At 45.7% G+C, this 25,894-nt stretch overlaps 1 protein-coding gene across 2 annotated transcripts in view; it reads right to left on the bottom strand.

Annotated features, from left to right (window-relative positions):
* KSR1 (kinase suppressor of ras 1) overlaps positions 1-25,894 on the bottom strand; it is a 120,027-nt gene that overhangs the window by 12,649 nt on the left and 81,484 nt on the right. Inside the window, exons 3-15 of one of the 2 annotated variants that reach the window (XM_054008244.1) lie at positions 24,970-25,117; positions 20,938-21,409; positions 18,887-18,891; positions 15,134-15,194; positions 13,703-13,786; positions 13,072-13,133; positions 12,866-12,972; positions 10,749-10,917; positions 8,244-8,285; positions 6,296-6,350; positions 3,210-3,258; positions 1,502-1,881; positions 503-599 (exon numbers count right to left, since the gene is read on the bottom strand). In XM_054008244.1, the coding sequence (XP_053864219.1) occupies positions 503-599; positions 1,502-1,881; positions 3,210-3,258; positions 6,296-6,350; positions 8,244-8,285; positions 10,749-10,917; positions 12,866-12,972; positions 13,072-13,133; positions 13,703-13,786; positions 15,134-15,194; positions 18,887-18,891; positions 20,938-21,409; positions 24,970-25,117 (1,731 nt within the window). Of the gene's footprint in view, positions 1-502; positions 600-1,501; positions 1,882-3,209; positions 3,259-6,295; positions 6,351-8,243; positions 8,286-10,748; positions 10,918-12,865; positions 12,973-13,071; positions 13,134-13,702; positions 13,787-15,133; positions 15,195-18,886; positions 18,892-20,937; positions 21,410-24,969; positions 25,118-25,894 lie in introns of those variants that run through there. The other variant, XM_054008243.1, reaches the window with a different exon arrangement.

Below are 25,894 nucleotides of genomic sequence, written 5' to 3'. Positions count from 1 at the left end.
ACAGCCACTGGTGTAGCTGCCTTCTGCAAGCATGTAGTGGAGTCAGGGTAAGGTGCTATTGGCTGCAATTTGCACTGGTGCTACTTGCCCTGATTTCAAAAGAGGGATAAGCCCCATGGGGCAGATCCTCGTTTGGGGTAAATTGACATAGCTTCATTGATGGCAATGAGCTTCAATGGAGCTGTGACCATTTAAATTAGCTGAGTATCTGCCCCCAGTCAAATAGCAGCTTGCACTGATGAAGTTACACTGGTGGCTGAAATCAAAGCAAACCCTAAATGTAGACAAGGCTTAAGACAGAACAATCAGCTACAAGCTTTACTCGAATGGTTTGCAGGCATCAGCGACGTTCTGGACAAACCTGATCCAGGGTTTTGACTTCCTGCCTTTCATAGGATTTGGAAATGTCACTGCAAATATGTTGCCCAGATTAAAAGCCACCAGAAAGTTTTAATTCTGCAACCAACCACCTCTTCCATTCGCCTACTGTTCTCTCTCTTACCTTAAGGATTTCTTGAGCTATCTGCCTGGTTTTGTTAATATCCAAAGATACCTTGGGATCCCTTACAAATGAGTGAAGTGTCCTTCCTTTGCAAAAGCTACAAAAAGAGGGGAGGAGAATGGGGAAGGGGGGAGAGAAAGAGGAGACAATGTGGTGAAAAATGCAAGTTCCTAAACGTTTACCTGTCCTTCCCTTGGGGGGGGGGGGGGGGAAATAAATCTAGACTTGAAAGTTCTCGATCTGTCAGTTTCATATGATGTTGATGGCAGGGTTTTATAACAGGCCCCTCCCCCACAAAAGACAGTGTCTAGAAAATATAAATGGGCCTGATCCCCATTTACAATAGGCCCCTTTACGCTACTTTGGCAGTGCCTTGAAGTGAGCATTTACACTCACTTTCGGGCCTCTTTGCAACTTCTGGAGCAGTGTAAATGAAAACCAGGCCTAAACTAAGCATGTACTGTACACAAATCACTAAAAACCATGGGAGGAAGAGAAAGGAAGCTTCTTTTTCTGCTTCCTGCTTTGCGAAGTCTTCCCTACGTTTGGTTAGAAGCAGAACGAAACGGACAGCTCACGAGACAGCATTTTGTAAACAGATCAGGTCCACGTACTGACTCTTAGAACATTTATATTTTCTCCCATCCAGGGAGCACATTGTTGAAAATGGAGAAATTACACACTTCTTTTCCAAACGCAAAAGGCCAGACTGGTAGCCGGACCTGCTTTAAATAGTCCTTTGCACTTGACACCTTTCGGCCAGCGGAGATGTCAAAGAGTGACTAGGCTTCAAGCTTGGACAACCCCTAGTCCTTCCCACGCACGGAGGAGTCACTTTGGCAGGGCAGGGTGCTAGAACCATATGCTACTACTGCCCTTGCTTTACCTGTCTGTGGAGAGGTGACATTGGTCTCCATTGCTCCCAACCCAGAGCCTTACCCATTACATCTGCGTTCTGAGCCCTATGAAAATCATAGCAGTGAAATTTTATGTCCTCACCTGGTAATAATGGCTAAATGAGGGGGGTGCATGCACGCCCCCATGAAGAGCACCACGTTCTCGTGTCGGGTCTGCCTGTAATTCATCACCTCCTTCTTAAAGAGCTTGAGATGGTCCTGATTGTTCCCATCGATCTCCAACAGCCTGATGGCCACCTCTCCGTGCCATTTCCCCCGGTAAACCTTCCCCCATCGCCCTTGGCCGATGAGCTCCCCCAACTCAATCTGTTCAAAGGGAATGTCCCACTCCTGCAAGTAGACGCTGGTCTGGCTGGCCTTGCGGGAGATCATCCCTTTCCAGTGTGGCCGCTTGCTGGGCAAGTCGTCTAACTCGTCCTCATCGTCCTCCGGTTCCGATTTATTCGGCTCTTGCTCTTCCACCTGTTTGCATATCGGAAAGGGGGATGGGTGGGGAGGACAATAACAGTTACACTAGAGTCCCACCTGGTGGCTAGTCACTGACCTGTTATCCCAATCTGTATTTGTATTCCTCCAGCCAACAAACCCCAAAGCTGATTAATAATGGGAGAACCTCAAAGGGTTCAGCTTGTGGGTTTGACCTGGCTAAGTACCCAGAAATCGAGAGGCTGATCTTAACCTCTCAAAGCTGTAAAGTCCAGCTAGGAAGGCTGGAAGAACAACCGCTCTCATGGCATCTCCCCACTTCTGGCTGGAGCTAGAGGGCTCAAGCCCATGTGGTGCTGAGTATTTGGAACTAAACATGGACTTTTGCGGGAGTTGTAGGTGCTCAGCACCTCTCAGGATTTGACCCGAATTCGGCAAATGAAAATGAAAAGACGATTTTCAAAAAAACTTCAAGACCATGTTCCATGTGAGTTTGAAGCAAGATTCTCATTTTGGGCCAGATCTAAAGCACAGGGAAGTCAATTGAAGGACTCTCATTGAAGACCAGGGTCACTGGATTAAAGCCTGTAACAAAACTGGTTCGCCCAGCCCTACAGCAATCCACATTTACTTCCCGATCCAGCAAAGCACTTAAGCAGGTGTTTAAGCAGAGGAGCCGTCCCAGTGAAGTCTATGGGACTCCTCTCTTGCTTAAAGTTAAGCATGTGCTTTGCTGGGTTGGAACCATGAGCTAATCTGACTGTTTATAGCGGGGGGGCCCAACCTGAGCCTGAGCCAGAATTTACCAATGTACATTGGCAAAAAGCCACAGTAATATATCAGCAGTCCCCCCACCCCCATCAGCTCCCCCCCCACATGCCGGTTCCTAGCTCCTCCCACCCACCGGCAGCCCCGCCAATCAGTGCCTCCTGCTCCCTCTTAACACCTCCCAATCACCCGTTTCGTGGCATGCAGGAGGCTGGGGAGGGGCGGGGAGGAGCAAGGGCATGGCAGACTCGGGAGGGGGTGGGAAGGTGTGGAGTGGGCCTGTGGCAGAGCCAGGGGTTGAGCAGTGAGCACCCCCCGGCACACTGGAAAGTTGGCGCCTGTAGCTCCAGCCCCGGAGTCGGTGCCTATACAAGGAGCCGCATATTAATGTCTGAAGAGCCGCATGTGGCATGAACAGTGGGCTACTAAAGGAGATATTTTGTAGCCCAGACCTCTATTTCATTACACAGTAAAGCAATGCTGATTTCAGTAGTCAGATCTTGAAGACCACGGCACTATTTAGCTTTTAATAGAGCCTTTGTGACTGCGTCTGAGCGCGGACAAAGAAAGGTGATCCATTTCACCCACAAGCCTACCTCTGCATCAGGTTCTTCAACCCCCTCTGTGTCCAGCTGTTCATCAGCACTACCAAGACAAAATGGGTTTACAATGAAAACATGACGGCACATGGATTCAGGCTAGGAAGCTGGGCTGCTGCTTAGATTTTCAGCGCCATCACCAGAGTTGAGACGAGAACCAGAGCGTATCTACTAACGTACCACATCAGAGGAGGGCTCTTTATTCTCCAGTTAGCAGACAGGGAACTTCAGAAGACTACTTCAGAGGTGCAACTGAAACACCACTAAGGCCTTGTCTCCACTAGAAGGAGAAGGGTCCGTTGCTACAGCAACGGCCAGCAAGGGAGCATCTGGACATGTAGTAGCCGCAGTGATAGCTGAAGGCAGGTAGGGTTTGAATAGGTTTTCGTGACATGGTCAACAGTTTAGCGGCAGTACAGAGGCACCATTACTGGCTACTGCTGTACCAGGCAACCTTATGTTCTCAGTACAGATGCACCTACGTTGACAGAGCAATATGGAGTATTGGCTATCATGTTAAGCGCTCCCAAAGACTATGAACAGTGAGCCGCCCAAAGGCGGTGATCTTTACAATCCAGCTCCCAAAGGATGCTTAGAGCCGGACATACCATGCTCTGTAAATCCTAAAACCCAGCAAGGTCCATTTCACTGAACTGATCTCCCCGGGGCACCCAAAAGGTACATTGGCCAGCTGCAGCTGCACAACCAGGAGAGGTTAGAGGCACAGAAGGCTTTTAAAAAGAAGCCTCAAGACTTGTTGAGGATTGTGTACATGAACTGTTGGCGAGTTCATCCAGGCAGCCAAGGGGCAAGACAGGATATTCACTTGATTCAACTAGCTTCATGGAGTTCCTGCATCAGCTTCCTTTTGCCACATTTCAGTGGTGCAAAGGGTAACAAGCGATATGCTGAATTCAGCCAAGGTGTAATTCTACTGGAGCAGTAAAAGATTATAATAAATAATAATAATATATTGAGATATACCTATCTCCTAGAACTGGAAGGGACCTTGAAAGGTCATCGAGTCCAGCCCCCTGCCTTCACTAGCAGGACCAAGTACTGATTTTGCCCCAGATCCCTAAGTGGCCCCCTCAAGGATTGAACGCTCAACCCTGGGTTTAGCAGGCCAATGCTCAAACCACTGAGCTATCCCTCCCCCCCATTCTATAAACTATTCTAGGATTAGTTTTATTGACCAGGGTCTCTGATCCAGGTTTCTAGTTGCCTACCTAAAATGTAAGGTCCTTCCATCCATGTAGACCAGCCTGTGTAAGTTTGTAGGTCATTAAAATTCAAATGCTACATTTAATCCCTTTGAGGCTGCTCTTCTGAACTTTGCCCTTGTATGCCCCCAGGAAGCCACATCTTCCCTTTTCATATGAAACCCCACAAGCGCTAGCAACTGCAGCTTCAAAACAGCCATCAGTAACTCTGCCCATTAAGTGTTTTACTCTAGGTGGTTACAGACCATTACTGCTTTGGAATGATAAGTGGCTGCATCAGCTAATGTAATAAACAGTACTGGGGAACTGGGTCACAGGCCAAAAAAAACCAAACACCCAATGCAGCATATGAAAAGCCCAAGAGAGGGCTGGAAAGAAAAAACAGAATTTTGGATCAGATCCTTAAAGGTTCCATTCCACCTCACCCCACTTCCCACGAGTCACCAGTTTGTTAACCTTTCAATTTAATTAGCTGTGATGGGGTATATAAAACCCACACCGGAACTGAAGGGAAGGAGCAACTCTGGACACAGGAGACTCCCACCCAGCCACACCCACAGAGCTGGTTTCAGCTGGAGGTTGGCCCCAGGCATCTCAGAAGGCACCTGAGAGGGCAGGGAGAGAGAGACCCACCTTGAGAGCCCCCTGGAGAAGGGTGCTGCAGAAACCTTCTACTGGAGGGGGAAAAAAACTGAGCTGATGGTTCAATTATCTTTTCCTTTACTACTGTGAGGCAAACTATAAGACTTCGGCAAGAGCATGGGTGGGAAGAAGCAGCCCAGCGAGGCAGCCGTAAGGCAACCCTTAAGGTTGAGTTGGGTGCTGGACATTGGTACCTCTTACAGGGTCCTGGGCTGGAACCCAGTGGAGCGGGAGGACCTGGGCTCCCCTCTACCAACCCCCTTCATTCAGAAGAGCATGAAAAGCTTCACTGCTAGACTCTCCCTTGGAGGGAGGAAGGAAAGAAAGGGTGATGAGTTTTGGAAACCCCTGGTTGGGATTGCACACCTGCAGGGATCAATAGGCAGACCCCATATCTTCCCTGCGGAGGGAGAAGAGGGATTGGTGACCTGACCGGAGGATTGGGTCAACCGCCATCAAAAGACAGAACCATGGGGTGCGATGGGGAAAGAGAGGCGTGGTGAGCAGAGGCCACTAAGCAACGCAACCCACAAGCACCGTCCATCACGTTATTTGGCAAATGTCATTTTCTAACGCTCACGGGCTTAGAAGATTACTGGGGAATAATAATAAATAATAAATAAATAATAATAATGACTGATAAGACTAGCCAAAAATATTATGTTGAAACTGTTTGATAGAAAGTTGGTTTTTCAACTAACAATTTTTGTTGCTGCTGCTAACAAAAATAAACAAAACCCCCAAATGCCTGTAAACAGAAATATTTCAGCCACAAACAAATAATTTAGTTTTTGGCCAACTTTTTTCAGTAAATCCCAACTTCTTTGTGGAAAATTTAGATGAATTTTTTTTTTTTTTTTTTTTTTTTTTTTTTTAAAGTTTTCCGTGGGGAACCTCTCCTCGCATTTTCTGAGCATTTCTAATGATTAAAAACCAAAAAAAACTTTGCACATTAAGGGAGCCTTTCATCCAAGTGCTGTATTAACATTAGTTAAGCCCCACAATACCCCTGGGGTGAGATAAGCATCATGCCCATTTTACAAGATTGGTAAAGAGAGGTTAAGTACTTTTCCCAAAGTTGCACAATGAATTGATGGCAGAGTTCAGGATGGAATCCAGAAGTCCTGCCTACTGGCCCTCTTCTCTAACCACTCAACAAAAATATTAACTTTTCAGTTAGCTATGAAGTGAACAAAAGGATAAAAAAACAATGCTTACTTAGTGTCTTCAGCTGTTTCAGGCGGCTGTATTACTTGTGGGGGGCTGGGGATTTCTAAAAAAATAAATTAAATTAAATTAAAAAATCTGCAATGTCATACATGTATTTCACACTTAATCCCTCCAGTGTACTACTATGGATTTATTTCTCATCCCAGAAATATATAGGCAGGTATATTACACTCCGACATTTCTACAATGATGAACAACCAGCACAGTGCTAAATTATGGGCATTCCTATTGATTTAATCGGATTTTCCTGTTCAATTACCATCTATAACATTTTGTGAATTATTCAATTCATCTGCTAACTTAATCCTGCAAAATGTACCCGGATGTGCTTAACTGTAAGCAGTCAAAAGTACTAGTCAAGTGCTTAAAGTTAAGCACTTGTGCATCTGCTTGCAGAATTGAAGCCAGCTTCAGGCACAGAATTTCATACAGCTTCTAAAAAAACACACACTTCTAACAATGCTCATGACGAAATATACAATTGATTGCTTTACCCATGTGGCTCATCAGCACCACCCAGTGAGAGCTTGGCTTAAGTCATCCATTTTTTATAGCAACCCCACAAGCTATTACCCAAGCCTGACTCTTTCCGGAAGCCTGCCTCTCAATTAATCTGGATTAAAAAACAAAAAAACCAAAACAAAACCAAAACAAAAACCCTCCTGTGCAGAGCACCAGTTGTAGAAATAGTACGCTGTAACTATTGATTAGGTTAGTATCTTATTCTTCAGTCAAAAATATTTTGCCTTCCATTCAAGGCCCTCTAAGTGGTTTACAGACACCTCTGCAAGACAGGCAGGTACCATTGTTATTAGCCACTTTACAGAGGTGGATTCCAGGTTGCAGCTCGTATGGACAGATCCGAGGCTAGCTTTAATCTCGCTAGCTCAGGGAATGGAGCAGTGAACCTGTGGCCGCGTGGGCAGTAGAAGCCCGCCTAGAACCCTGTGTAATCACTCGGGCAGCTAACCCACACTAAAGTCTGTGCTGCTGGGGCTTCGCTGCTCCGTCACCCGAGCTAGCTAGATTAAAGCTAGCGCAGGTATGTCCACAAGCCGCAATCGCAGGGGGTGACAGACACATGCGAAGGAACAGAGAGGGAACAGGACTTGTTATGTCTAAAATCTTGCACCTTGGCAGGGGGATAGATTAGATCAGATCTAACCCTCTGGTTCTAGGATTCTATGAAACTTAGATTCTGAGATCTTCAGGGAAGGGCCCACTCTAGTGACCAACAGGTTGGGAGCTGGGGGTTAGGGAACGTTCACGCACCGTCACTGCTGCACTTCCTCCTTCAGTCTACTACACCCACACACCCCACACCTACTGCATGCACGGGCAGACCCTGCAAAAATACATTCCCTAATGAAGGCCCTATTTTGAAAACAAAAACCCAAACAAGACTCCAAAAGGAACAAGGTGAATTTTTAAATGGGTTCTATTGATGGAAGCAGTACAACAACTATTGCATCTTCTAGACGAACAAACCCTAAAAATCAGCTCCACGCCAATAGCTATGAAAGCCAAAGTGGCTGACATGAACCAACTAAATCTTTCTTAAATCCCTATGGTCCAGATCCTCAGATGCATCCATTTATACCAGCTGAGGAGGAGGCCCTCTGAAAATAGGGAGAAGATTTTTTCAAAGAACTATCAATGTGGTATATAGACTTTTGCGATGGGATTCTCCTCTGTTGCAGCTAAACAAGTCATCCATGTCACTTTAAAACGTAAAGAAGAAACACACATTAGGAAAGAATGGCTTAGTGTTACTGTTTATGTTGACACAAGAGAAAGCTTTAATTTTTTTTTTTTTTTTTTTTTTTTTTTTTTTTTTAAAGCAGGCGCATTCAAAAAGAAGCAGGAGGTTTAAAAATAGTTTAATTTGGACAGAAACGGCACAAGCTGGTTAGCAGAATTAAAGCAATGAACTCACCTGGGAAGATAAACTGTTGTCTATGTTGAATGTAGTAGGCAGCTTTATATATAAAAAAAGGACAGCAAAAAATCACCAGGAAATAATAAAACAAACAAGTTAAGTGTGTCAAGAGATAGCATCAGCAAATGCCCCATACGCATTCAGTGAATTAGTCCCAACTCATTGTTTGAGCAACAGATTAGTAGATTAATTACCAGCCAGATCAGTGGGTGGATTTCAGCACATGCATGTTTGGAAGACTGAATAGGATGACAGATGAAATCAAATCAGGTGAAAGCTGAGTTACTGATCATGAATGTGGCCAGATGGGGAGACGAAGAACACGGTGGTTCGGCCCTAAGCTGGTATACATTGGCACACTAATGATAATACTAAACCTTCTATAGCTTTTGTCATCAGTACACCTCAAAGTGCTTTACAAAAGGAGGTTGTGTCATTATCCCCATTTTACAGATGAGGAAACTGAGATGAAGTGACTTATGTTCTTATGGCTGTCTGCTAGGCCACCTTGCCCTTCCCTTGTTTTCAATTGAGCTCTGCCAACTTACACCAGCTGAGGATCTGGCCCATTCACATTTCTTTTTGTTAATTTTATTCCAATGAATTGACAGATAGGTTTCTGGTTTGTGTAATCAAATCATGCTTCTTCTCCATTTCATGTCTTGGCTATCACAACAGACTGTGCATTTAAAACAGCAACTTTCATTGACAGATCAAAGACTTGACAGAAAAATGCAGCTCTCTCTACAGTAAAAACACAACGGCTATTTTAACAGCACCAAGTAAGATTTCCAAGCCGAAGGAATGAAATTTGACCCCAACAAAGAAGTTTGCTGACTGTGCAATCCTGTCTCTTGTCTGTATTCCTTACTCATGCAAGAAGTCCCCCTGACTTCATGCTACTCATTGCAGAGTGTGTTTTGTAACATGCTCCTGTAATGCAAACACTTCCCACCACAGATGCCTGACTCGGCCATTTCAAAAATCCTCCTAGGAGGGGACTCATAATGACCAATGCGCATGGCCAAAGCACGTTTTTGTCGTGGTTTGTATTTCCACTCTTCCTTCCATTAATCATGTTGCTCATATCACACACACACACACACACACACACACACACACACACACACACACCCCTCCCAGAGGAGAATGTCACTGAATTTTCATATGCTCTTTCAGAAGAGGGAAATTTGGAAAGATGAGACCACCGAAGACACGTAAACTTCTCTCCGTGAACTTTGTTCCAGAGTAGGTAGTTTTACTTTCAACAACTTTTAAAACCATACGCATTTCAGACAGCATAAACCAAGGCAGAGAGGCACAAGATGTGCAAGTCAGGGTAGCTTTTCTCCTTCTTTGATCTCTGCTTCCCAGGAGCTTTCTGCCTCTCCCCCCAAAGCTGCCTAGAGATTGTCCTACTGCAACCAGGATGCAATAAAAATGGAGCTCAAGTGCAGATACCAATTCTTTCCCTCTGTTTCACATGAGTGGAGGGGACACCAGACTGTCTGCTTATAGGTGGACATTGTGGAGGGAGAGACACCTTTGCACATGTGTCACTCTCCCAAGAACCCAGCAGGTCATAGGGGAGTTCTTGGGGAGAAGGGAGGACACCCAGGGAGCAGCTGCTCCATGGAAACAAAGCATGCTTCCCAGTAGAAACCAGATCAGGTGTGAACACTGCTGGAGGCAGGGTTTCCACAGACTCTCCTGTGCAGCTGCTGCTGAACAGATGTGAGGGGGAGTCTGCCAATGGCAGCACAGCTCCCGAGGTACAGCAGAATGGCTATGCAAAGGCCCAGAGTCTTCATTGACCTTGGAAGTTGTGCCAGGCTGTGGGGACTGAACTTCCTGTGCAAGGGAGGAGAGGGGAGTCCATCCTGCTCCCCAAGTGGAACTCTGCGTCAAAAACACATGCCTGCTAAGTGGGGAAACAGCCTGTTTATGGGGAAGTAGACCCTTACTCTGGATCAAATGGCTGCAGATCATGGGAAGTGTTGCCCGTACCTTGTATCATCTAGAAACCAAATGCACGAGTCAAGAAAGCAAAGCACTGAGGGTCTTCCCCCTAAATTACTGGGCCAAAAGCTATTTTATCAGCAGTTGGTTCTCTGCCTGGTCACAATTAGCTGATAAGCGCCCACCCTCCATCCCAATGCAAAGACCAACCAGGACAGAAATCCCCTCCATTTATAGAACCCCTGCAGGACTTGGAAGCTCTTTGTAAAACAACAGGCCAGGTTCTGGTTGATACCTAAGAGCAGGAGTTATGGACCCCAAAATGGGAACAAGCACACTGTAGAAGCCAGCTTGATACAGGCCTGTATCCTAGCCAAGACAGCCTCAGGCAGTGAAGCGGTGCTATTCTGCACAGGGAGGGCTGTGCACGAACGTCCTTGCTGGGTTACGATAATACATAGGCCATGCCCTTGGCCACCAGGGCATTGCCCTGGAAGTTGGGAAGTCTGACATTCCACAGTTCTCCTGAAACAAAACAGTTACCTGGAAAGTGAAACCGGCAGTCCCGCTGGCCCATGGGGGAGGGATTTGGGGGAGTCGTTGCGCTGGGAGGATTGGAAGACTGGAAAGGTGCTGGAGAAGATGGCGTGGAGGAGGTTGTAGAAGATGGATTACTGCTGGAGTCTAGATGGTTTATTGCTGGGGGATGATCCTGCAAAAGCAACAAAAGCCACTGGGTGATTTTTGCTGAGGAAAGGGAGACGCTTATTGATGGGTCACCAACTTTCCCCAAAGCAGATCAGCAAATCACTGTTGCTGTGTGCAAACAGCAAGGAAGTAGGCTCTTCCCATGAGATTTATGGACAGGAGGCTGGAAAAGCAGCAGATGGTCTCAGCATTAATGGGAATGTGGCACCTAAAGCAGCTTTGAAATCTCAGCATAAGACCTTAGTGCTGCTCCCACTCAATGACTTCAGGCGAAGCAGGATCGGACACTAGGTGGTGTTCTGAGGGATCGCAGCCAAAATTAACAGTGTGGAGTTCTTTATACAGAGAGTGAAAAACAAAAAAGGGGAGCGGGGCCACCACACTCTTCAGGTGAACGGGAGGAATTCGTTACCTGTAGTCTAATCTAGTTGAAAATTACGTAGACACAGCAAGACCCTGTTAGTAGGTAGCAGACAGGGATGTTTTTGGGGGGCGGACGGATTCTTAAAAGCTATGAGCACCTGCACATCCCATTGGAGTCTGTGGATGCTCAACACTACTGAAAGTTAGGCCCGTGGGATTTCTAGAGCATCTTTGTTTTGCTTCTGGTTGGAGGACAAAACAAACCAAAGCAATAAATACATCTACATCCAAGTCCCTTTCCCGCCCATGGAACCATTGTTCTTTTATGGTTTACAAACCATCCCAGTTCAAGACATCCTCGACCCTCGTCACACAGTTCATTTGCGTGCACCTTTGCTAAGTCAGTTTCTCAAAACGTGCTGTGCAGGTTTGTTTGTAAGGTGCCTCCCACTCGGTTCCAATTGTGAATGAGAAATGCAGTGGTCATGCCTGGGCATTGGGCAAACGGCAAAGTAACGGTCACCAGCTCATTTGTCATTTCCCTGCCCAGAGGTGGAAGCACTCATCGCTTGAGCCTTCAAACCAGCAGTTCTCACACTACCCCTTCCCTCCCATTTCACTGGGGGCTTGCTGAGACCTTGCCCCCATTTAGCACCATGGAAAGGGCAGGTTTGTCACGACTCTGGCACCTACTCCCAATCCTCCACAGGTCACAACCCCCAAACTGGGAACCCCTCTGAAATTCACTATAGGAAACAACCCTGCACTGGGTGGAGATGGACAGCCTGGTCTAATACAGCTTTTCCCTTAGAACTGGATGGAAAAGAGGTTTTTATTCCTTGGAAAGTTGACTTCTCAGAAAAATATCAACAACTGAAATATCTGAATATAAAAATCGCATCTCAGTGCCTCATGGGAGTTATAATCTGGGTACCCGAGGTTCCCATTCTCCTCTACGGGCTGGGCTCTCTGGCCAGACTACAGCTCCCAGAATGGTCCACTTTCACCCCTCTTGGTTAGGGGCAGTGGTGAGTCATAGGAGCCCCTGGCCACGGTCCGTCAAAGGAGAGGCAGTCTGGCCAGAGAGCCCGGCCCATGGAGGAAAGTAGGAGCATAAGACATCCTAGCGACAACTCACGGGAGATGCTATTTAGAACCAAAATATTTCAGGTTTTGGTTGAAAATTGAGAAGTTTTTGGTTTCTGAGCCTTCACTATTTCAACAAAATCTCAGTTTTCTGCAGGAAACAGACTTGTTCACAACAATTTGTTTAATCAAAAAACCCAGTTTTCCATCAAGCTACCACTGTGACTGAAAATTGGTGACCCGTGCTCTTTCCCACTCAATTGCTTTGGTTCTAGGTTTCAATCCCCACCTCAAAGCAGCAGAGGGGCTGGAGCAACTCAGAAACCACATGTCACAAGTGGAACATGTCACACGTTGAAACCAAGACTCTTTGCACAGAGTAGCTGAAAACAAAACGTGCGAAAAATGCAGCTGTCGCTGTGCTAGACGTGGTGCTGCATCTTCCCCAGACTGGCTCACAATTCAGTTGCAGAGACGCATCACAAGGTTTGTTCACCAAGTACCTTTTTCGTTAGTGCTTTTGGAAGGGTTCCAAACTGCGGCTCTGCAGGTCTATCCACTGGGTTATTAATATCAGAAGGGACAGACTCCGTCCTTCTTATTTTCGCTACTGAAAGGGGAGGGAGAAAGAAAGCTTTATTCAGACTGATTCTCATTGCGATAACATCAGTGATGAAAGATAAAATGCTGTGACTCAGAGCAAACTTACTAGGAAGGAAAGATATTCTGCAAGCAGGGGCCTCTTTAGTACATTTGTTATGACACTTTAATCTGTGTGAAAGAGAAAGAGACACACACATTAGATAGCAACTAATTCATTATAGACAGAGTCTAGGCCTCCCCTGGCACATTGCATGCCGATTTCAAAGGTTCTGCAAACTAGCAGGGCCCCAGTGCGGTCCTGTGATCTGATTGTGCACTAGGGTCTGTGCCCAGATGTAGCACTGCTATGAGGTATTTATATGGCCCCATTGCTGTAGGATGGGAACAGATTACTTTTTTAAAATGCATTTATCCTCACAAAACCCATGTGAAGTAGGACAGCGCTATTAGCCTCACTTTACAGATGGGAACTGAGGCACAGAGAGACTAAGTGACTTGACCAAGGTCATGTTGGAAGCCTGTGGCAGAGCATGGAGTAGTGTCTGGATCTCCCAAGTCACAACTCTAGTCAGTGGGTTAGGTTTCCTCTCCCTCCACCACTCTTTGTTGATGGACCCCAATGCAGGGCCCGAAGTTGTAACTTAAACTAAGAAGCAAAGCAAATACGTCTCAGAGATCAATAATAAATCGAACGACACGAAACATCCTTCAGTAAGGGACCAGCATTCAGTGCTCACCTGCAGTGCTTACACTTCACGCCGAACATCATGCTTTTCTGACACACGTGGCACATCTGAGATAACCAAGATTTCGTAGAGAATCTGAGCAGAAGGGGGAAAAGTGTTATAGTGGGGCCAGTTAAACGGAAAACCAAACTTTAACTGAAACACCACTGTTTGACTACAGCCAGTTTACAGTGCAGCCTCTTATAAAAGGGAAACTGGAAGTGGCTTTTTTTGTTGTTTTTGTTTTTAAATAAAAAGGAATTTAAGGAAGCCAGCACCTGCTCAGGGAATGAAAGTGATCTTTGTGCAGAAGACAAGCATAGGTTTTGTGCTGGCCATCTGTACTGGGGTCAATTTCAGCCTCCAGCAAGTCACAGGTGAGCGGACAGGGCTTGTTTGTCAAGCAACACACACACACACACACACACACACACACACACCCCCCTCCCAAGAGGAGATGTTTGCCATTTTTCAGTGCAGTTTTGCAAACTGGAATTGTTGGTGGACAACTCCTGAGGCTGGTTGATCTATAGCCCTATGGATACAGGCATTCAGCCAAAACCAACTGGGTCACAGCAAATCACGTGCAGAACTCAACCCAGAGGGGAAAGTCACATCACTAATGTTTCTCCTCCAAAGGCTCCCTAAAAGCAGGTCACATATAGGGCTGTTTCTTTATGATGGGTGCTCAGACGGAGAAGCACATAAGCCTCTTATGCACGTGCTTAAGTGCTGTTCTGAATCAGGACTGAACAGCCATGCTGAGGTCAGTGAACTAATCAGGGGACTAAAGTTAAGCACGTGTGTAGGTATTTGCTGGATCAGAGCCTACGTTATGATTGATTTTTTTCCCTTCTAGCAGAACAGCAGAGCAAACAGATACATAAAACCTGTATGGGACAATAGTTACTGCTAAACATACTCCCTCTTGGTTGGTTGTTGGGGGTTTTTTGGAGGGAGCATGGCATGGGAGGAGGGAATCAGGGAAGGGGCTAATGTGCTCCTCCCATTTTAAGACCAAGACCTTCCCTTTGGTCTGCAAGCTCTTTGGGACAGGGACTGTCTTTGTTTTGTGTTTGTACAGCCCCTCGCACGACTGGGTCGTGGTTCATGGCAGGGGCTCTCTGGCACCACAGCAATACGAATAAGCAAGACATTGGCAGGATCCCAAATGAACAACTTTGTAAGAGGGAAGGGAAGGTTCCAGAGACCCATCAATAGTTCTAATGTGTAATGCCGTTTAAGGACATTGGCGTTAAAACCAATAGCAACCTAGGAAATGCAGAGTCAAGGCTGAACTTCCCAAAGGAGGCACCCAAGACATCGTAAAATTCTGTCTCAGAGAGTCAGCTAGAAACTGCACTAAAACATCACGGTTCAGATTACGGCAACATCCATTTCATTTCCTTTGCGGCACCTGCTGTATTCTGTGTTGGTGTTTACCTGTGTGTTACGGATATGCCGATGTCTCTTCGTACCATCTGAGGGGATCCCTGGGGAAGATCTGATGGGGAACAAATTAGGTTTAAAAAAAAAAAAAAAAAAGTTAGCCACCAAAAAAAAAAAGCTGCTTATAGTTTGTGAGCATTTTAGAAATCTAAAGTGAAATTGGCACATGAAAATCTCATTTCTAAGGGAACAATAAACAGCAAATCCCACCAAGGGAGCTCAAATACACCTGTGTTTCCAAAAGAGATCAGTAACACACCTCTAGCACTCCCTCCCCTGCACCTGGGTCTGGCACCCAACACCCACTGAAATTCAACGGGAGTCGAGAACCTCCCTCCCTTGGCCTTATGCCCCAGGGTCACTAATTATGGGACTAGTTCACTCGTTGGCACAGGAGATGCTCTCTTCATGGTGTGGAACCAACATAAGCTGTGGCTGGTCCCCAGCTCTCAATTTAATAGGGGTGTGTGGATTTAGAGATTTGTTTTTCCCTATTAATTTATTAACTATTATTTCAGGAGCATGGTTAGAGATGGGAAAAGTCCACCCAGCCTGCAAATGCACCATCCCTTAAAGGAGGCCACATCAGACACTGCTAACAAACATTTGCATCAGTGGCGGACTGTTAAAATGATAAACAGGCTGGTGGGAAATGTTAAGGTAAGTCAGACATGAGGCTGAAATGACTTCCTGTCCGTTTCAGTACTATGGGCTAGATTTGTGCAATGCTTACGAGCACTTACTCAAATGAGCAGCCTTACTGAGACTCCCAGCAGTAAAGCTTACCCAATTCTAGCCCTATATTAGTAAGAAAATGTTTAAAAAAAAAAAAAAAAAAAAAAAAGATTTTGAAGGGGAAAAACCCCCTGTAGGTTCTCAATTTTCAAATCAGCTTCAAATGCCTGTTTAGGAAGGCAGCTCTGATCTGGAAGGAGACCACCAAGTAATGGTTTAACTACTACTAATATCCAGCTCTTATATAGGCTTTTCATCAATAGATCATTAAGAACTTTACAAAGGAGGTTGGCATCATTATCCTCATTTTGCAGTTCGCGACACTGCAGCACAGTGGTGAAGTGTCTTGCCGAAGGTCACTCAGCTGACCAGTGGCAGAGCTGGGAAAAAGAGCCAGGTCTCCTGAAGTCCCCATCCAGTGCTCCATCTAGTGGGCAATGCTGCCTCCAAATAAGGCTATATGTTAAATATTAACACACTGGAAAACCTGACACTATATAGTCACAGACAGGCCCCAGCCTGTGTGCACAGTTCCCACTGGCACCAACAGTCTCTCATTCGGTCCCTAGATGGCACCAGATCCCTTTTTTATTGAGACATCACTGAGGGTTCCACTGTACGTCTAACACAGCTGGCTGCCCCGAGCCTCCCAGCCTGGGTCCAGAGACTTGGGTTGCAGGGTTCACGCTAGTGCTAGCGCTCTAAAAATGTACAGCCCAAGCTCCAGCCACAACTCCAGAGCGCTGCACACGCAGCTGTTTTTAAGAGCACTAGCCCACGTCTATTGTTCCGGGCTGGGAGGGTTGCTGCTGCGGGCGGTGGAGATGTACTTCAAGGCACCTACATTCTCCAATATCACAGACTATGCTTGACTGATGTCAACAATTTTATAAAAGGCGGCAGCAGCTTGCATGACGGATATGGCAATTATTTCCTGCGATAGCCTTGAAAAGCCACACTGAATTAAGTGCAAGTATCTTTGGAGTCTACTGTATTAAATAATCGTGGGCCTGGCTGATCAAAGGACAGTACTGAACAATGTAGCAGACAAGAACGGTCGTTTGGGATAATACGTGTGAAGTGGATTTCCTGGGAAACCTTTAAGGGGAGGTGATTGCAAATTCCTCCCCCCAACTCCCTCCCTCAGGTTCTGCAAAAAGCCAGCCTTTTGAAGCTATGCCCTGAGGAAGGGACGACTGTCTACGGATTACCTCTCCCTGGAATCTGTAGACCAAACGGCCAGGCTGCATAGAGGAAAGTGACTTGTGCATGGGGATGCCTGTTCTGACCTAAATCTGGTATAAACTTTTAAGCGGAGAAAAACCCCTTGGTGGGGATTGAAGGACTGACTCCTACCCGAGCCCTAGCTGGAGTTGGGGGTGATCTCTGGTAAACTCATTAGCATGTGTGGTGTTTTTTATTGGTTTTCATGTTTTCTCTGTAATGCTTTCACCTTAAGAATAAAGGTGCTTATTTAGAAGGAGCAGTGCGGTAGCTTGCAACTGTGGGCAATTATGCGGTTTATAGCCTCTGGAGAGAGAGCAAAACAGACGCTAGCCTGTTTAGGAAGTCTGGCTTGCTGGGAATAACTGCATAGGTGGGGAACTGTGCAGCATGGAAAACAACCCAGTCAGGAGGGAGAGAGAAGAGGGTCTCCACCCAAGAGAGGTGATGCTGGGAGCTGGAAGCCTAAAAGCGGGTGCCCTTAGTGGACGATTGAGGGCAACTACACATCTATGCCCCCTCTAACGACAGCTTTCATACAACAGATGTAATGAGACTGGTCAAACCAAAGCCCAGTGTTTTTTTAACTAAAGGCTCGGAACTTTGGTTAGGACATATAAACTCAAAGAAAATTCTTACTGAACATAAGAGAAAGTGATATTTCTATGAGATATTTTTTTCTTTAAACATCCTACACAATTTAATAGAGAGAGGGAGGATCTTTAAACAGAATAGTTAAAAAGGCCTTAAAAAATAGATCTCATTTTCTGTTCTATTCCATATGTTCTAAAGTAAAGTAATTGCTACACAATCCTATCAAAATAGCTACAGACCTCTACTGGTTTCTATAGGAGTTCTCCACAAGGGGGATGTTCACATTTCCATTCATTTTAGGGAAAGGAACTTCTAGGATTGTGTTTTAAACCAGTCATGCTTTTTAAATGCTTACCAGGCCATATATTGCATATGAAAATCTCCTTAATTTTATTTTATTTTTTACAGGCAGGCTAAAGAGTTTCAAAGGACAAGCGTTTTTCTAGGTTAGCTTCATGAAACAGACCTGTATGGTCCGACCACTGCTGTCATGCCACAGCATACCACTGAACTGCAGGTTGGTACAGTAAGTACCCTGATAAAGTGCTAAGAGCTTGATCCTGCAAGCGGCCGAGCACTCGTCCTGATGCTGAAAAGCACATTGGACTATTCATGTGCTTAAAGCTAAGCATGGGCCCCAAGTGCTTTGCTGGTTCAGAGCCAGAGTGTTCTGCGCCTTGCACAGCTGAGCCCTAAGTGATGATTAAATTGGCTACTTACTCATAAAGCCCCATATTGCAAATACAGGCATTGCATGATCCCTAAAGCCAAGGCTACATGAAACTTAAGAAAGTACACTAAGTAGAAGGATCTGGCAAGGGTATGCCCTGATGCTGAATGGACAGCTATGAAATTAGAGCTTTTAAATACCAACAGACCTTGACACCAGGAGGCTGGAATGACAGGAGAAACAAACAAAAACAAAAAAAACATCTTCAATGCTGGTCCAATCCCTACAGTATCAAGGTTTCTTTTTGTTGCTCTATTCATCTGAAGAGCGTGTGTTAACAAATAAGGACTGATCCTGCAGCTCTCATGCACGCAAAATGCCTGCTGATGTTAACAACTGCTCTACACTGAGGACTTCCAAAAGGGAGCATAAAAAGAGGACCATACTGGAGACGCCAAGACAAGACGTTCTTTCCCCCCACAGGCAAGGATGTGAAGACTGCCCCCCAAAAATCTGTTTCTTACCAAACCTGGAAGACAAAAAGAAAAAAGAACCATTTTCAACACAAGTAATCACATGACAGACGGTCTAAACTTCTCCCTTAAATGCAAAGTCTTTATTACAACCTTTAAGACTCTATATTCAAAACATGGCCTCTGTTTTTGGCACAGGCATCTTTGCACCTGCATGCACACAATATTTTGTACATTCTCTTGTGCGCATGAATGATAAAATTCACTGGACAGAGTGCAAGATACTTTGCACATACGTACCATGCGTAAGTGGATGTTGGTCACAGACTGGGATTGTCAAAGGAGCTTAAGGGGGTTAGGCATCCAAATCATATGGGTTCTGTTGAAAATCCCAGCTGTAAATTCTATCATTTATGCATTCCATGCCAAAAACAGAGAGTGCACGGAGCTGTACAAAGACATATGAAGGATGAGCAAGGCCTTTTTGGTCCATTACAGTCTCCACAACAACAAAGTGCTCCATTGGCCTCCAAACAGACTTTGGGCCCCCCCTGAAGTCAATAGTTTTATAATTGACTTCAACGAGACCAGGATTTCACCACTAGAAAGCAAAGCTGTAGCTGGCTACAGGTCTTTTCAATTCAAGGGAATACCTCTCACCCATTGCTAAAAATCAAACTGTATACTTGCTCCCGTCAGAGGCTCAAGAGTGTGTGGGGGTCAGTACACACTTCATTTGCACTTGCATTTAAAAGCTACGCAGAATTTATCACATGGTCACATGTGGTTTTGTGCTGAAGTCTTCCATACACATCAGTAACCATAACTAACTAAGCTAACTTTCCTTCCCTCCCTTTATAGAAGAGGATGCAACTTCCTTATTCACCTCTATAGCAGCTCATAACCAACTCCTTTGTAAAAGGCTTCAGGAAAGCCAGGTCCCAGCTGGACAATAGGGGCTAGTCTACACGGGGTGGGGGTGTAGGGGTGTCGATGTAAGATACGTTGACTTCAGCTACAGGAATAGCGTAGCTGAAGTCAACATATCTTATTTCGACTTACCTCCCCTCCTCGTGGCACGGGATCGACAGACGCAGCTCCCCCGTTGACTCCACTACCGCCGCTCGCCCTGGTGGAGTCCCGGAGTCGACGGAAGTGCGTTCGGGGATCGATATATCATGTCTAGACAAGACCAGATATATCGATCCCCGATAGATCGATTGCTACCTGCGTCTGGACATAGCCTAGGTCTCAGCTCTGAACTCCTTCAAAGGGGTGGAGGGTTTAGCTAAATGGTACTGATTTGGGGCCAGCTGCAAAGTTTTGGGGATGCTTTGATCAGGAACCAAAATCAGGGGCATTCAGACTTTGTAGGGCGTTTGTTTCATGCTCCTTCGTATAAATAATGAAATGCTGCATTAACAGAACACCTTTCGTCCCAAAATATCCACAAAGCAGATCACAAGCGTTAAACTGAAAAAATGAGATCTGTATATAGTTGTGTGCGTCTGAGATGCAGCTGTTTAAAAGCCACAGCAACACTTAACACAACTTCGGACAAGGAGCGAAAGACAATCGCCAACTAAATTGTGTATATAGTGCTGTATATGGAATTTGGCAGAGATGTTCTTGCACACACACAAAAAAGCTTGTGTTGAGATCCTCAGTAACAGTAAGTAATCCAAACCCCTCTATTAAGTGTGATCTGAAAGACATCATAGCTACAAAAGCCAAATTAATATTGTGCTAGGGCATCCATCCATATGGATTCTGCACCACAACCAAACATCACCGCCTGCAAAATCTGGATCCACACAAGTATTGATGCTGATCCAACCCAGCTTAGTTTGAGAGCTGATGGGACAGCAGGACAGGGTGCAGTGGCTTGGGCCTACTGTACTGTTACACTAATGCTATCCATCTTGTGCACAAGGTTAAGAGTTGCATAGTGTTTGTAAAGCGCCTACGTCAATTTCAGCAGCAAGACTTCTTTAGAACACATGGTCTGTTTCACTTTATAACAGGTCTAGCTAATCTGCAAGACAAGACTTCCTGGTTACATTGGGATCGGAGATATGGGAATTGGAAACCCCAGTGCTTACTTTACAGGAGGAACTTCATCTATCCTGTTGCCCAGCTGTGATTCATGGGACTTGCTTCTTGTGAGGGTTGGAAAGTTTGGTAGCAGCTGAAAAACCTTCCGGCAAGGCGGAGGGGGAGTCCGTGGAGGTTTCAATTTGTGACGCCTCTTTAACTGAGGCGTCGTGGGCGGTGTGATGGTGATGCTGTGAGGAGTCCTAAATACTACTCGACCACTGTGGGAGGGGAAGGCTAAAGGTTCCAGGAAGCTGTCTGTGTAGCTTGAAGGTCCTTGGCTCGAGGCAAGGGAATCTGAAGAAGGTATAGCAGACACAGACACAGAGCGTGCCTGCTGGCTGTTGCCCTTCGAAAGATGCAGCATGCCATGAGTCCACGTGGGGCCTGTAGGACAGGAGGGTTCTGCGGGGTGTGCAGAGGTGCTCTCTCGACGCGCATCAGAAGGATTCCACAACAGATCTTCTTTTAACTCCCCACCTGTTCACCGAGAGTATCAGTGTTAGCAATTGACAGAAACCCAGCACAGTGCAGCTTAAGGACAATAGGAGGTTTTTCCCCTTGTCATCTGGCCAGGCCATTGTTTCAACTCCTCAGTCTTTTAAACCGCCAGCTAAAATTCCCTTTAAATGACTGCAACAGAAACTATTTCCTTTTCCTGATTGTAGCCAGGAGCTTCAAAACCTAAATAAACCTCCTTCCTCCTATAGGGTGCATGACTGGCTTAGGGCTAGATGTACAAAGGTATTTAGGTACTGGAGATGGAGAGAGGTGCCTGGTGAGATTTAGGGAAGTGCCTAACTGAGTTTGGTTCTTATCTGCCATAGACTGTTAATGGGAGTTAAGTCAGTTAGGTGTCCAACTCATTGAAAGTCTATGGAAATTCGACATCTAATTCACTTGGGCAACTTCTGCCAAGCTCACTAGGCACTTATCTGCATCTTTACGTGCCTTGATAAAGCTTGATAAAGCTTATGACAACAGAAAGCCAAATGTGTATTAATTAGATGATTCCATCAAAAATACAACCTCCCACCCCCCCTCTACAGCTGGAAAAATAAAATTGCATCAAACCATAAAAATTGTATTCAAAACGTCTCAGCCGCTCACTGGTCCCCATACATCACCAGTTCTTAGCCACTGCCTGTAGCTTACCACACACCAGACACCTTGGAGTATCAAGGCACAGCTGCCTCGGTGAGAGTGATCGCGCTCATCCTCAAATTCCAACATTTAGGCGATCTAGTAACTTTCGTTTCATCAGTGCTACATAAACTGCCAGTTTATGCTGGGCTGGGGAAGTGAACCTTTCCAGCTTCCCCTGCAGTATGATCTTGGAAGGGGTAGTGCTCCCTTCCCCAACGCCTCTCATCCAAAGACCTCCATTAAATTCCTGCACACCCTTATGAGGCAGGCAAGTATACCTCTACCCCGATATAACCCACCCGATAGAACACGGTAAAGCAGCGCTCCGGGGGGGCGGGGCTGCGCACTCTGGTGGATCAAAGCAAGTTCGATATAACATGGTTTCACCTATAATGCGGTAAGATTTTTTGGCTCCCGAGGACAGCGTTCTATCAAGGTAGAGGTGTATTATCCATCAAAGGAGGCTGTGAGTGGTGAATAAGACCTGCATCCATCTAAACACTTATGCATAGGCTTAACTTTAAGCACGAGAGATATCCCATCGAAGTCAATGGGACAACTCACACACCTAAGTTCAGCACATGCTTAAAATGACTTGATGGATCAGGGCCAAAGATATTAAGCATCTTGGTTTATGTAATACTAGCCAGTCAGTGGCAGAACTGGGAACAAGAGTCCTGGCTCTGTGTCCTCGGCGCTAACAACTATCTCTCGTACAATAATATCATAAATGAGAACTTCCGGTCAGGTGCCATTGCTTACAGGAAACAGCAATAGGTCTCTTGAGCTAGAGGCGATGGCTGTTTTGCCACTGTATGGATGGAAAATACTTGACAACCTAAAAATGGAAAGATTAGAAGAAAAAAGAAAAAAAAGGAAAGGAAACATGAAGTCAAGTTCTTTGCTAACTTTTCCGTTTGCAGGTCCTTAGATTTGCCAGAGGTACAAACTGTCAGATTACCAACAGGAAATGACACGAGTTGGCATGGCAACTTCCACCTTTTCATGTTCTCTGTGTACGTATACACACACACACACACACCTTCTTACTATATGTTCCATTCTGTGCATCTGATGAAGTGGGCTGTAGCCCACGAAAGCTTATGCTCAAATAAATCTGTTAGTCTCTAGGGTGCCACATGTACTCCTGTTCTTTTTGCGGATACAGACTAACACGGCTGCTACTCTGAAAAATGACAGAGCAGTAACTGCCACAAAGAAAGATCTGATGCAGATAAGGATGGTTTGCTGCAAGTTTAACACTCCCAGGCTTCCATAAAACTACAGCATACTGTGCCTTTAAGAGCAGCACTTTTCCAAGAAGGGGCTTTGAAAAAACAGAGTTCCCTAGCTCTGAGTGACTTGAAACCAGATCCAATCAGTTTGCGTAAAGATGCTTATTTCACATTTTCCCCCTCCACCCCCTTACAATCTGAAAAAAAGTCATGCTAGGTTTCTTCTGGCTCTTGCACCACCACCAATACAGATCTGCAATTGCAACTCTGCTAATGAGTCTGTTAATGAGGGAGACAGATATGCCTCCAGCTTAGGGTGACCAGACAGCAAGTGTGAAAAATCAAGATCTCTTTTCTTTTTTTGCGGGGGAAGGGCAGGGAGGGGGGATAGGGCCCTACTTATATATGCAACTATCAAATTCATGGCCATGAAATACGCGTCATGGACCATGAAATCTGGTCTCCCACTGTGAAATCTGGACTTTTGAATGCTTTACCCCTATACTATACAGATTTCACAGGGGAGACCACAGGTTTCTCAAATTGAGGGGTTCTGACCAAAAGGGAGTTGCGGGGGGGGGTCACAAGGTTATTGGGGGGGTTCATGGTATAGCCACCGTTACTTCTGCATGGACTTCAGTGCTGGGTGGCTGGAGAACGGCGGCTGTTGGCCGGGCACCCAGCTCTGAAGGCAGCGCCCCACCAGCAGCAGCGCAGACGTAAGGGTAGCAATACCATACCAGGCCATCCTTACGTCTGCACTGCTGCTGGCGACGGCACTGCCTTCAGAGCTGGGCTCCCTGCCAGCAGCCACCACCAGCAGCACAGAAGTAAGGGTAGCAGTACCACAACTCCCCCCGCCCTCCCCTTATAATAATCTTGCAACCCCCCCAAAACTCCTTTTGGGTCAGGACCCTACAATTACAACACCATGACATTTCAGATTCAAATACACCGCTACCTCGATATAATGCGACCCGATATAACACTAATTCGGATAGAACGTGGTAAAGCAATGCTCCGGGGGGGGAGCGGGGGGGCGGGGCTGTGCACTCCAGTGGATCAAAGCAAGTTCAATATAATGCGGTTTCACCTAGAACGCGGTAAGATTTTTTTGGCTCCCGAGGACAGCGTTATATCGAGGTAGAGGTGTAGCTGAAATCATGACATTTATAATTTTTTAAATCCTATGACCATGAAATTGACCAAAAAGGAACTGTGAATTTGGTATGGACCTATATGTAAGGCAAAGCCAACAATATCCGGACATCTGGTCACCCTACTCCAGCTCCCCATGCCAAAGAAGTGTGTTGGTGCTACTGTTTTAAACAGAAGTCAATCTTTTTAAGCAGTCAGCAGACTGGACTCTGAGCAGATCTGCTGAGTTAGAAGGACCATTTATATAGTCCTTTCCAGAACCAAATGCACCTCGAGAGCCATTTTCTGTCTTCCGATGGGTACACAGCTCCTGATAACTTCAAATCACATGAACCCCATGTGCATCCAAGGGCAAAAGTTGGCTCTTAAATGTTGCCAGCAGAATAAGCCTAAGAGATTCTCCAGAAGATTTTTAGACTATGCAAAACGGAAGCAAGATGGAGTTTAGGGGTGACTGTCTAATTAGGCACTAATCCCAGCAAACAGCAAGGAAATCTATACCTGATTCGGTCACCTTCCTTAAGCAGGTGAGAGCCCCATTGAGTCTGGAACACTCCTCGTCACTGGCCCCACATCTCTTCATGGTTTCTTTCACCTTGGACTCATTCATATCCAGTAAGGCATCTAGGGTTAGCTCCTCTGGGATTCTCTGCAGAGAAAAAGGGGAGAAAAAAAAAAAAAAAGACTATTCTTTATTTGTTCCGGAGCATTTCTGGTAGAGCTGCCACCTTGTTGTCAAGGATCTGACGTATGAGTCACTCATTTCAGCTGTGACTCTCTCTCAAGGGTCAGTCTTGACTGCACAGCATACCTCACTCAACCGTTCCTAACCGTGTTCCCCAAGCTTGTCTGAAAGCCTCTCTCGCTGAGCTGTGAGTAGGCAGATGTATGGTGCATCAGCAGCTGGTTATACTCACTCTCCTGTTAGTAATGGAGGCTTGTTGTGGCAGAATTAGAGCCACTCGGAAAGCGGGTTTCCCCCGCTGTGGAAAAATTTAAACAAAAATCATTGTCAAAAAGTTTCAGAGGAAGTTTGATTTTTTTTTTTTTTTTTTTTTTTTTTCAATCAAAAAACCCCAAAAGCGTGGAAAGTGAAAAAGGAGGGGGGAGGGAAGTTTGCAGCTAGAAGTTTTCGGATAAAAAAAATTAGGAGAGGAAAGCAGACATACACACGATAAAACTCCAGTTTTTCCATTTAAAAATAAGCGTCAGTGCATAACTTTCAACTAGCCCTAGCCATGATCTTGCTGAGGAATATACTTGTGCTGCACTTTACACACAGAGCAACCCACTGAAGCCAAGAAATATGGGATAAAGCTCAAAAGAGATGGACACAAAAAATATCGCAGGCTAGGAAGCTTGAAGTGATTTGATATTTCCTGCACATAAGTCAAGTTTTGTTTTTACACCACCCCTTTGTTTAAGG

The sequence above is a fragment of the Malaclemys terrapin genome, chromosome 18, assembly GCF_027887155.1.
Source record: "Malaclemys terrapin pileata isolate rMalTer1 chromosome 18, rMalTer1.hap1, whole genome shotgun sequence".
Lineage (NCBI taxonomy): Eukaryota > Metazoa > Chordata > Testudines > Emydidae > Malaclemys > Malaclemys terrapin.
This window is presented reverse-complemented; position numbering and strand designations above follow the sequence as displayed.